This window comes from Carettochelys insculpta, chromosome 7 (assembly GCF_033958435.1).
Source record: "Carettochelys insculpta isolate YL-2023 chromosome 7, ASM3395843v1, whole genome shotgun sequence".
NCBI classification, from domain to species: Eukaryota; Metazoa; Chordata; order Testudines; family Carettochelyidae; genus Carettochelys; species Carettochelys insculpta.
The window spans coordinates 6,328,176-6,340,584 of record NC_134143.1 but is presented as its reverse complement, the minus strand read 5'-3'; the positions used below and the strand labels follow the sequence as shown (position 1 = coordinate 6,340,584).

Sequence of the window (12,409 nt, the reverse complement as noted above, 5' to 3'; positions counted from 1 at the left end):
GGAGCGGTGTTGGCACTGCTGGGAAGGAAGCACAGACCGGCTTGGCGTACTCCCCAGCGCTGGGACAGTGCAGGGCAGCTGTACTTGCTGCCTTGGCTGCGGTTCCATCGAAAGCACAGGTCCCCCTGGGTGTCTGCTGGGGAGCGTGGAGCATTATTACCCTAGTTCTGCCCGCCCTGGAAGGGTTCCTGCATGCGGAAGCTTTGCAGAATGGAGGGGTGGGGCCCAGGAGCGGAAGGGGTGAATGACTGGGAACCTCCCTAGGCTGCTTGTAGATGTTTAGTGGCTCCTGGGGCAGGGAGGCTCACGGGGCTTTGTCCTGCCTCCGGGAGGCTGAGGTGAGGTGAAGTTTGTGGTGTGGTCTGGGGATGGCAAAACGTCCTCTTGTGGCAGTGGCATCAAAGTTCCTCAAATTTTCATCTCTGTGGACTCGAAGCTTCTGCCACACTAGGCCTGGAACCTGTCTGGGTCCCTAGTCTGCCCCCCTGGGTAGGCAGGGTATTTACAAGGCAGTTTATCTCTGAGTTCTTCAGTGGTGGGCTCATATTTGGGGTTGAGAAAGGAGGCTGCTAGGAGATGGGCTGGAGAGGGCTGGAGCTCTAGTCTCATGTCTTTGGTTTCAGAGCTCTGGTAATGCCTGGTGTCTGTCAGGGCTGTGTGCTTGCTGAGCAGCCCCAGGAAAGGTGCCCTCCCTGGTCCCTGAACATGTGCCAGTCAGCGGGTTAGGAGGGAGTCACCCTGGAGGGCCGCAGGGTGGGACAGGTGACTTGCGAACACCCAGAGGGTGGGTGGAGTTCATGGGAGGGGAAAGGCAAATCTAGACCTGGGGGGCAGGATGATAAAAGTGGTGCTGAGGGGAGCAGCAATGGAACAAACTGGTTTAGTAACTCAGTGAACAAAGCTATTGGTTTGTATGTAAAGTAACTGGAGGGTTAAAAAAGTAGGCAGAAAAACGTCCCTTCTGTCCAGGACGGATGGAGAACTTCAGGAATGCTCTACACACAGTGGATCTTGGCTGCATTCAGGTCCCCACGTGAAGGGAGGGTTAGACTGCTCTGCTAGAGGGCTCTCTTCTGCTTCATGTCTTGGCTGGGATCTCTTCTAGCCACACTTACACAGCAAAACGATATCCAGAGGGTGTTGGGCCCCTGTAGGTGCTTGCAATCTGGTTGCCTGTGTGTTCCATGCACCTGTGGCCGTTGGAAGTTTTTGTGGGTCCCCGCCTCTGCCTTGCGCTTCCTACCGTGTTGAACTGAGAGCAGAGGACCGGTGCAGAGCGCCTGCCTCTCCGGTTGTCTCTGCTGCCCACAGGTGGAGCTGGGACGCCAAAGCTTCTCCAGCACTCATGTCTTAAGCTGGGGCAGTACCGCCATAAAGCTCTGACATTTCTACTCTTTTGAGTTCTCCTCTTCAAATCTTTACCTATGAGCCTGTTGCACAGGTGCCTGGCGGTGAGCTGTGCTTTCCATGCTCCCAGAGACAGCTCCTCTACATTCACCTGTCCCAGAACCTTCCCTCCAGCTGGGCACCCGCTCCTAACTGGGACATCATCCCAGTGCTGCTGGCTGTTATGAATCCGCCGCATGAGTCTTTCCCTTCCGCACCTATCCCTGAAAGTAGCCATCCCCGTTGCAAGCGCTAACTTGCTCATAAGGAAAGAACAGGTTAAAAGGACATAGACCAGTTAGATGTCTTCAGGTCCCAAGGGCCTGATGAAATTCATCCTAGAATATTCACAGAGCTGATTGAGGAGATAGCTGAACCAACAGCAATTATCCTTGAAAAGTCCTGGAGGATGGAGAGATTCCAGAGGACTGGGAAAGGGCAAATATAATGCCCCTCTGGAGAAAGGGAATAATGACACAGCCTGGGGAATTACAGACAAGACAGCTTCATGTCAGTACCTGGAAAGGTAATGGAGCAAAGGATGGAGGAAACACATCAGAGATGATTCTGACATGATAAGTGTTAGTAGCATGGATTTGTCAAGAACAAATTATGTCAGAGTAACCTAATAGCTTTCTTTGACAGGGTAACAAGCCGTGTAGATGGCGGCAAGCAGTACACGTGATATCTTGTCTTTAGTAAGGGTTTTGATACTGTCTCATGTGACCGTCTCATAAACAAACTAGGGACGTACAACTTAGATGGAGCCACCTGAGGTGGGTGCAAAATTGGCTGGAAAACCATTTCCAGAGAGTAGTGGCTCACACGTCAACTGGAAGGTCGTGCAGGGATTGGCTCTGCCTGGTGTTCTGTTCGATAGCTTCATCAACGATTTATCTGCAGATCGTACTTATAAAGTCTGTGACCGATACCAAGTTGTGCAGAGTTGCAAGTGCTTTGGAGGGGAGGGTAAAAATTCAAAATGGTCTGGAGAAATGGTCTGAGATAAACAGGATGAAATGCAGCAAGGACAAATGCAAAGTACTCCACTTAGGAAGGAACAGTCAGTTGCACAATTTCTTTTGGAGTAGGAAATGACGGCCTAGGAGCTCATAGTTGGTCAGTAACTAACTGTGAGTCAACAGTATGAATCTGTTGCAAAAAAAAACCACCACACTTAATTTTGGGATGTTTTAACAAGAGCGTTGCTTCTGCTGTGCTCTGCACTGATTAAGCCTCGGCTGGAATATCGGGGCCCAGCTCTGGGCAACGCGCTTCAAGAAAGCTGTAGACCACTTGGAGAAAGTCCAGTGAAAAGCAAAAGAAATGATTAAAGACCCGCGAACAGTGACCTCTGGGGGAAGGTTGAAAGAACTGGGTTTGTTTGGTATGGAACAGAGAAGCTGACGAGGGACATCATAATTCTCACAGACATTAGAAGTTGTTACAAGGAGGAGGGAGAAAAAATGTTGTTTTTGACCTCTGATGGCAGGAAAAGAAGCAATGGGCTTAAATTGCAGCAAGGGAGGTTGTGGAATCTCCATCCTTGGAGACTTTTGAGAGGAGGTGGGACGAACACCTGTCAGGGATGATCTACAGTGCTTAGACCTGCCTGGCGTGCAGGGGGCTGGGCTAGAAGACTTCTCAAGGTCCCTTCCAGTCCTACAATTCTGATTCTGTGGTGGACCCTGGACAGTGTTCCCTATAGATAAAGTTCCCCTGAGGGTACGCCCCAAGTTCATCCTGGAGATTCCCACTGAATTCCATCTGAATTAGTCTGCCCATCTGCCGGGATTCTACCGGAACCCTCCTGCCACCAGGGAAGTCCCCATTGCAGGGGGCTGGACTCTGTGACCTCTCAAGGTACCTTCCGGCTGAGTCCGTGTTTTCAAGTTTGGAAAAGCCGTTCCTGGCGTGTTCATAGAGCTTTGGGGTTGCTCAGAGCTGTCCCAGGCCCTGTGCTCTGGTGGGCCCCATGGCGGATGTCTCTTTCTCTTACGGTTGGAATGGTCTCCTCTGTTAGCTACAGGGCTCGGCACAGCCTGAGGTGGGGCTGGTGCTGGGCAGAAGTAGGATAGGGCCCTCTGCCCATCTCCCAGCCCTTTCCCATGCAACACATTGACCACAGTCGTTCTGGGTGTCCGAGCGGGACCCTGCGGGGTCTGGACTAGCTGCATGGTCTCTCTGAAGCACAGAGTGGAGGGCCAGCAAGGTGAACTTCAGCAGGGTCTGAGGGTAGGTTGACCATACAACAGGGTGCTGATAAATAAGAAACGAGCTGAGACTGATGACAAGGCAGCCAGTAAAGAGCAGTGGCGCGGAGGCCCTCGGAGCAGAGGGGAATGGCTAGCTCTATGCCTATGCCAATGGATCTGGGACCGCACCTCATCCCCTGCAGCTGCCTGTCTGCAACATCGACCCCTGAGCCTCTGGTTGCTCTAACAGTATGTGTCTCCTGCACTGGGGGTGAGAGGCTGCCTGAGGTAGCAGGCTGAGATGCTGCTGCAGAAATTGTACCTGTGATCCTGGGTCCTGTTTCCTCGGGGCTGCGAGTGAGAGAGAGCAGTTAATCAGCCTCGCTTAGCACTGGCAAGCCCTTCCAGGGGGCTGGCTGGCTGGTTTTGGAGCACCAGGTCAGCAGTTGTTGTGCCCTCCTGCAGAGGGCACAGTGTGGCCGGCGTGCGCTCAGGTTCCCTGCCAGCTCTGGCAGGCTGCTGCAAGTGCTTGCTCTAGCTGTGCAAAACGGGCGGAGGGCTGCAATTCTTCTGGCGCATCAGATGTTGGAGCTGTCACACCCAGACTGCAGTAGCTGGATCGCTGGCTGTCTGCTGCCTCCACGCCCAGGAGCTCACCCCAGCTTCCCCATGGGTATCTTACCAGAGGCGAAATGGCAGTGTGCAAGTGGAAGTGGAGGAAAGCTGCTTACGAAGGGAGGACACTAGACCGTGTAAGTCTGGGGAAGGAGCTGAGATGGGGGATCCGGGACAGAAAACGGCGCTTCAGGCGCCGGTGGGAACGGATGCTGCTCCAGGCCATCTATCGTCTTCTGGCTTCGTTGCCTCTTCCATCCTGAAAGAACCTAAAGTGCTGGTGCAGGCTGTGTCGCTGAAATGCAGCCACTTCTGGGGTGTTGCTCAGTAGCCCTATACTTGCTTTCTCTACAATAGCATCTCAAGGTCTCTGACTTGCTCTTCCTGGAGTGCTCTGGCCTGGGGATTTCTCTTGAACAGAGCCTGAAATGCCAGGCGAAGATTGTGGGTCATGATTCAGCTCCTCTGGCACAGTGGGGCTGCGATAGGGACAACGCTCATCTGTGTAGGAGCCGGACCTTCGCCAGGGCTGGCCTTAGACTGTGCAACAAATTCTCTCAGGAGCTAAGGACCATCCCAGGCGCCCACCTTTTGCTCCAAGAGCCACATGTGTTTCTCGACCTGCTTTGTCTCTCTGTGCATGCAAGTAGCAGCGTGCGTGTAGATGACGCTGAAAGAGCCCTCAATGGCCCACACGGCTGATGTTGGCCCAGGCACTGATGGCACTGGGGAATCCATTTCTCCTCGGGACACGGATGCAGCCCACCCATGACCCTTTATGAAAAGCCTGAGTGGTCTTTTAGTGCCCAGATGGCTGCGCCGTACAGTCCAAAGCTCCTAACTGCTCCCCCAGCTCTGCTCCCCTCTTTGCGGCATTCCCGTGCTGACAAGGCTGGCTGGACTGTGGAAGAGTTTGGCGGGACTCGGAGAGTTGGGAATAAATGTGCAGCTGCAGCCTCTTTTTCCCCCTGCACCTGCCCTGGTCCTGCATGCAGGGCAGCCCTGGCCCAGGCCTTGGGCAGAGGGAAAATCTCCTTGAGAAATTTTTCCTCCTTTTGACTTCTGCAGAAAATGAGTCATTGCTTGTGCAATCCCCTTCCTACCCCTCACTCTCCCCCACGCACCCAAAATCCCCCGAGTGGGGCCTGCCAGCAGCCGGTGATTCAGAGATTCATGGTATGAGCATGCTGAAGAATCAGAACCACGCCACGGTGGCTGAGCGGCGGGGGGGAACCAATGTGGAAATGGCTCAGGTGGCGCTGGGGCTGCACTGGGACCGTAGCCCATGTCCGCTATACCATTTGGACTTGAGCCCCGTGGCTGGCAGTGACAGCAGAGGCCAAGGGCTGAATGGGCCCTGGAGACAAACTCCTTCCTCATGCTGCCTGGGGAGGGGGAGTCACTGGCACAGGCTGCGGTGGAAGCTTGCCCCGTAGCTGTACCTGTGCTAGGCTTAGATGAAAGTCCTTGGCTGGGTACTTGGTGTTAATAGCCCGTCCGCTGTGGCTGGTTTAGGTGTGACCTTTTCTGAGTGTTTCAACTCCAGCTGTCCAGGTCTGTAGCCGGCGGGTGGCGGAGGGCTGAGCGCCACTCAGACACCACCCTGGACGCCGTTCTGCTGCTGTCTCTGGGGGAAAGCAAGACGGGAGAGCACTCTCTTTCCTGTGGTGTTCTCGGGGGGGCCGGCTGGGACAGAACAGCTGCACTTGCAGATCAGCTGTGCAGATCTATGCTTGCGTTTCCTCTGGTGGTGCACATCCCCACATGCCTCGATGCACCGAACAAAATTTGTTCCGTCCACGTGCGGATGGGCACCCCCAGTAGAAACACACACTGCCGGCTGTGGGTGCTCTGGGCTGCACTGGAGTCTCTCCTGGGCAGCTGCCCAAGCGCTCAGCTTACAGGGAACGCTGGCAGGGGGCAATGGCGCAAGGCCACTTTATGGGGAGGGGGAGCATGGTGTTGGGGAGCTCTGAGCACAGGGGATGTTCTAAGCCTGGGGGTGGGGGCTGCACTCCTCGAACTCTGGGTCTGGGCCAGTTGCATGTACACAGAGCAGGTCTGAGATGTGCTTAGAGGTAGTTGGTGGAGAAGGGTTTATATAGCTGGGTATCCCTGTTGCTTTCATCACACGTGACCAGCTTGCTACCTCTGAAATGCGGCCACCTCTGGGGTGGAGAAGCTGGAACACAGTTCACACCAGCAGGAGGGGGCAGAGGAGGCGGGGGCAGACCCATGATGCGATAGGAAGGACCGTGGAATCTTTGCTGGGCTCTCCGGCAGAGCCCGGTGCCAGGAGAGCCACTCAGAGCAGAAGCGAGAGTCAGCAGTGGGAAAGGCGAGCAGCCGGCTGGAGTTTCCGGCTTCGGGCAGGGCCAACCCCATCTCTGCAGGGCCCTCTGAGAGACTGACTGATTGTGAATCTCACCTACTGGAAGGGAAAACTCCCTCTCTCTTTCAGAAGGGTAGGAAATGGTTTGCATAGCTCTCCGCCAGGTCACCCAGCCAGCCTCGCAGCATAGTTGGGAGCTGGGTGCTCATTCGGACTGGCACCAGACTAAGAGGTGTGTGTGTGTGTGTGGTGGGGTTCAGACCGGTGCAGCAGAGTCTGTGTTTGGGACTAGTGGGTGGCTGAGCAGGGCTGTGGGGGGTGCAGGGGGGCTGTGGGGGGGATGAAGGGGGTGTGTAGGTGCAGGCAGATCTGTGGGGGTAGGTGCAGAGGGCTGTGGGGGGTGTGGGCAGGGGGCTGGGGGGCCTGAGGGAGCCTCTCTGGGTGCAGCAGAGTCTGTGTTTGGGACTGGTGGGTGGCTGAGCAGGGCAGGGGGGTGTAGGTGCAGGCAGGACTGTGGGGGTTGGGGGTGCAGACAGGGCTGTGGGTGGGTGCTGGGGGTGGCTGCAGGGGGGCTGGGGTGGGTGCAGGGCTGTGGGGGGTGTGAGTACTGGGGGCTGCAGGGGGGTGCTGGGGGGGTGCAGGCAGGGCTGTGGGGGGTGTGGGTGCAGGGGACTGCAGGGGGGCTGTGGGTGGGTGCAGGGGGCTGGGGGGCCCGACGGAGCCTTTTCGGGTGCATCGGGGGGAGTCCGGGCGGTAGCCGCTCAAGGCGGGAGCGGCCGGGGCAGGCAGAGGGGGCGGGGCGGGGCGGGGCGGAGGGTGCCGGGGGCCGGGCGGGCAGGCGGCTGGGGGCGGGGCGATGACGTGACGTGACGTCATGTGACGCGCGGTCCGTCATTTCCAGCCCCGGGCTGGGTTTCTAGGGACTTTCCGGGCGGCCCGGCCGCGACCCCCCCCCCGCCCTGCCCCGCCCCGGCCGCTCAGCGCCGCCCCCCATCGCCCGCGCAATGGACGAGCCCTACAACGCGGTGAGTGCCGGGGCGGGGGGACCCCATGGAAGGACTTGGGGGGCAGGGCTGGAGGGTTCCGCGGAGTCCAGGTCTCTGTTGCGGGGGGAGCCCCATCGGAGCCGGTCCAGGGGGGTCCCACCGGGGCCTGGGGAGCTCTCGGGGCGGGGGGTGTCTGGCTCAGGGCGGAGTTCCCCTCTTGCGCTGCCTGTGGGGGTGCGTCCCGCCGCCGGGCCGGCAGCGCCTGACTCTCCCCGCGCTCTGTGCAGTGCCTGGAGGGGATCGACTATGACGACTTCCAGTTCAGCTCCCGCCTGATGGAGCAGAAGGAGCCGCTGATGGAGACAGGTGAGACCCTGTCCCCCGGTGGCGGCGGCTGCCTCGCCCACAGGGGAGGGAGGGAGGGAAGCCCCAGAAGCTGGTGGATGTCGGGTTGTTTCTAAGGCAGACCAGCGCCACTGGGCCCAAAAGGGGGATCCAGCCCTGCTGAGAGCAGCAGGAATTCCCCACTCAGCTGCGGGGAGCAGGGATCAGCTCCCAGCCAGTGTCATCCTCCCCTCTTCCGTCCTGGGGCTTCTGTGAGTGGGAAGGGCCGGTCCATCTCCTCCCCCTGGACGCAGCTTTTGTTAATGCTGTTTCCAGAAAGAACCAGAAGTCCTGCGGCGCCTTATAGACTAACAGGTTTATCAAAGCGTGAGCTGTCCTGGGCAAAGACCTGCTTTGTGAGTCGCGTCATAGATCAGTGGGGGTGGGGGCATTAGCAGGGTACTGGCCAGGCTGCCGTGGGGCAGGGAGGTGGGGGCCAGGCTGCCGGGGGGCCAGGCAGGGGTTAATCATGCTTATGCTTCGATAAATCGTTAGTCTCTGAGGTGCCACAGGACTTCTCGTTGTTTTTGCGGCCACAGACTTACACGGCTTCCTGCTGATACTTGTCCAGTAACACTGTTGCCCCACAGTTACTATGGGGCCCCTCCCTGGCTCTGCTGCAACCCCCGCATTGACCCTGCTACCCCCCAGTCCGGCCGCCGTTCAGCTGCCCTCAGCAGGTGTTAAACCATCGGCACCACACGCAGGCGTGCTTGTCTCACTTGGCGTCTTCCGTTTCTCTTCTCCAGCCGAAGGGCCGTATCTCATCATCATCGAGCAGCCGAAACAGGTGAGGACTCTGCGGACCATCTCACAGGGGAGCTGTGAGCTCCCCTCAGGCAGCCCTTCCTCACCTATTCCCATGCCACCTCCTGCGAGGAGAAGGTGGGGCCGGAGTAGCTGAGAGTTCCCCCGGCCGGTGCTCTCAGCCTGTTCCTCCAGCGGTGGAGTGTGGGGGTACTGGGTCAGTTACTTGCCCGCCTGCGGTGTGAAACGTGGGCTTTTCCCCGATGGCCTCGTGCGTCGGGGCTCTCCGACTGGGAGGCGCCGCAGGGCAGTGACTGGCTGTTCTGGTTCTGCAGCGGGGGTTCCGCTTCCGGTACGGCTGCGAGGGCCCTTCCCACGGTGGGCTGCCGGGTGCGTCCAGCGAGAAGGGGCGCAAGACTTACCCGACTGTCAAGGTGAGTGGCCTGCAGGCTGCTCTGCGTGGCGGTGGGTGCATTCCGGGGGGTGACCCGCAGCACCGGCTCTGCCTGTGCGGAGGTGGCTGCTCCGGGACGAGGCGTTTGGAGAAGGGGAGGGGAGTCTGACCCCAGGGGACCCATCAGTCGAGACGGTGCTGCTGCAGCAGAGCCTGCCTGCCTGGAATGACTCCAGGACGGGTGCAGGTTGCAGGTCCGTGCCCCACGCTCCCACGCCGACGCTGACTCCCCTCCTCCCATTAGATCTGCAACTACGGAGGCGTGGCACGGATCGAGGTGGACTTGGTGACCCACAGCGACCCGCCGCGCGTGCACGCCCATAGCCTGGTGGGGAAGCAGTGCAACGAGGCCGGCAATTGCGTCGTGACGGTGGGACCCAAGGACATGACGGCGCAGTAAGTGCTGGGTGGCTGGGGCTGGGGCTGGGGACAGCTCGCCCGTCTGCACCCGAGCGGGTGCCGGGAGGCAGTCGGGTTGCTGTCGTTTGTTACGCCATTGTGCTGAGCAGAAGGAGCAGTTGCCCTCTGCAATGCTCCATCCCCTGGGATCTCCTCTGGCTCTTAGCAGGGCCATCCTCTGCAGGTGTCCTGGTTATTAGCAGCGACAGGAACGTATTCCTACTTTTCCATCCCTGCTGTCTCCCCCTCACGAACGTCTAGCCCACAGAAGGGGCTTTTCCACTAATCCGCCGCATGAAACTCCCTGGCAAGCCTGTGCCATTGGCAAGGCAGGCAGAGCTCGGCATTGTCTGCAGCGACGTGCCAGAACCACCACCACCCGTTTCCCCCCGGGAGGCATCCTGCAAGAGCAGCCAGTGATTCCCAGGGGTCTGGTGAAAGTCCTGCTCTGGTGGTGAGGTTCCCAGTCCTGTGGGTGGACCCTTGTAGCTGGGCCAAGGCAGGTGCTGGAGGCGTGGTTCTGGATATTTGTGAGCCGAGCTGTCATTCAAACTTCAGCTCATGGCTTGCGTGCGGTGTACCTGTATTAGCTACGCCATGCCAACCTGCATTAGCGGTTCCACAGAGTGCTTTGATTGGCTCCTCTTTGCATCAGGAGTAGCTCAAAAGCACGCTGGGGGGCTGAACGCAGCAGGCAGATCGGCAGCAGGCTAGTGCAGGTGACAGTCAGATGACGTTGACCTCATCTGCACCCCTCAAATCAGTGCTGTGTCCTGAAACTTGCCAGGAGCATCACTCGCAGACCTGCGTGTCTGATCTCTCTGGTTGTCTTTAGCCCTGTTTCAGTGGCTGGCACCCTCCTGTCCCCCTCCTGCTCTAGCTGGGGGCCAGGCCTCTCCTGCCTTCCCTGGCTGATTGCCCTGGCTCCCCCTCTCTCAGGTTCAACAACCTGGGGGTGCTCCACGTGACCAAAAAGAACATGATGGAGATCATGAAGGACAAGCTGAAGCAGCAGAAGATGCGCATCAGAAGCCAGGCGCTGACAGGTGAGGGCTCTTCCACAGCAGAGCCCAGGGGACTGCAGGCCGGGGGTGCGGAGCTGGTGTCCGTTGCAAGGAGGGAGGGGTCAGGGCGTCATGGCAGGGCGACTCAGATGTGGGTGGCAGAGGATCTAATGATCGAGGGACTGGTGTCTTGGACAGCCTGCAAGGGAGCTGCATGAAGTTGGGGTGGGCCGGGCCAGGCCGGGCCGGGCTGGCCTGCAGAAGAGTGCGCTGGTGTGGGGAGTCTGTAACCCGGACCTCTGCACCCTCTCTCCCGCAGAGTCGGAGCTGCGAGAGATTGAGCTGGAGGCGAAGGAGCTGAAGAAGGTCATGGATCTGAGCATCGTGCGCCTCCGCTTCACCGCCTACCTCCGCGACAGCAATGGGAACTTCACGCTGCCCCTGAAGCCTGTCATCTCTGACCCCATCCACGACAGCAGTAAGTGCAGGCTCTGGCCAGACCCAGCCGCTCCTGGCATTGGGCCGAGCGGCTGCAGCTTTAACTGCCTGGCACCTCCTGGGGGAAGAGATGCTGCACATGTACCTGGAGCCCTTTGGAGCGGGTCGGTCTGTACGCAGGCCCTGGCCCAGGACTGATTGTGGGGATGGAGCCCTGGCCAGCCTGGGTTCTGCTTGGCTCAGCTCCCCTCTCTGGGCAAGGAAGGGCGGCCAGGAGATCGCGGCCTCTTGCTAGGCCAAGCTGGGGGTCTTTGCTGGACACAGGACCGGCTCGCTGGGTGGGCAGCTGGAGGAGGGTGTATCCTTGGTGGGTAGCTTGGGGTGTGGCCCAGGACCTGCTGATTTTTTTCCCCTGCCAGTGGGTGGGCACAGGGTCCGTGGGTGTCCTTTTTTTATTTCCCGGCCCCCCGCCATGGCACGGAGCTGCTCCCTGTGGGGCGTGCTGGAGGAAGGGAGGGTGGGCAGGCGCAAGTCAGAGGTCAGGGGACTTGACTCTGGAGATCTCCCTGGGTTCTCTTCCCATCCCGTCACTGCTCTGCATCCTGTGGGCCAGGCTCTGAACACTTCTCTGCTCCGCAGAGTCCCCTGGGGCTTCCAACCTGAAGATCTCCCGGATGGACAAGACCGCTGGCTCCGTGCGGGGCGGGGATGAGGTCTACTTGCTGTGCGATAAAGTTCAGAAGGGTGAGGTGCCTGCCGGCGTGGGCTTGTGCTTGACACCCCCTGGGCGTCCTCTGGCGCAACTGCTCCCAGGCGTACTACTGTGGGCTCTGGGGCTTGGCAGGATGCTCTGAGGGCTGGCAGAGCTCCCTCCTCACCTCTCCTCTCCTCTCCTGCCGGGTGAGCCCTCTCTGGAGCTAGGCTGGCTGGACAGGCTGAGTCTGCTTGCTGGCCCTGGTAAAAGGTGGGTGGGCAGTGGCGGGGAGGGGTGGCGGGGCGAGCTGTGTGTGTCTCTGGCCCGGCCTGCCAGGGAGCAGGGGTGCAGCTCAGGCTGTGAGGGGAAGGCGCTCACCTGAGCCCAGAGTTACTTATTGTAGGCCCCGATGGGCTGCAGATTGCCGTGGGGCCTGCCTCCGCCCCGAGCACCCCGGCCGGCAGCTTCTCCCTGCTGAAGCCTGCCTGGGCTGGTGTTTGGTGCCAAGGCCGCAGGGGGGCACAGCTGCTCTGGCTCTAAGGCAGCCGTGGGAGGGGAGGAGCCCTGTGGTCCACCAGTGGCGCGTGGGGGTCGGTTGGGCCCTGCCGGAGCCCCCTGGTGACGCCCCCCCCCCTCCCCAGACGACATCGAGGTGCGGTTCTACGAAGACGACGAGAACGGCTGGCAGGCCTTCGGGGACTTCTCCCCCACCGACGTGCACAAGCAGGTGTGTGGGCGGGCCGGGCCGAGCGGGACTGGGCCGGGCTGGTGGCAC

The 12,409-nt window shown here is 59.5% G+C and overlaps 1 protein-coding gene across 2 annotated transcripts in view; it reads left to right on the top strand.

Moving 5' to 3' along the window:
• NFKB2 (nuclear factor kappa B subunit 2) overlaps positions 1-12,409 on the top strand; it is a 41,651-nt gene that overhangs the window by 24,117 nt on the left and 5,125 nt on the right. Inside the window, exons 9-17 of one of the 2 annotated variants that reach the window (XM_074999817.1) lie at positions 7,510-7,553; positions 7,802-7,880; positions 8,648-8,688; positions 8,981-9,079; positions 9,344-9,495; positions 10,438-10,544; positions 10,822-10,980; positions 11,580-11,684; positions 12,276-12,361. In XM_074999817.1, the coding sequence (XP_074855918.1) occupies positions 7,510-7,553; positions 7,802-7,880; positions 8,648-8,688; positions 8,981-9,079; positions 9,344-9,495; positions 10,438-10,544; positions 10,822-10,980; positions 11,580-11,684; positions 12,276-12,361 (872 nt within the window). The remainder of the gene's footprint in view (positions 1-7,509; positions 7,554-7,801; positions 7,881-8,647; positions 8,689-8,980; positions 9,080-9,343; positions 9,496-10,437; positions 10,545-10,821; positions 10,981-11,579; positions 11,685-12,275; positions 12,362-12,409) is intronic. The other variant, XM_074999816.1, reaches the window with a different exon arrangement.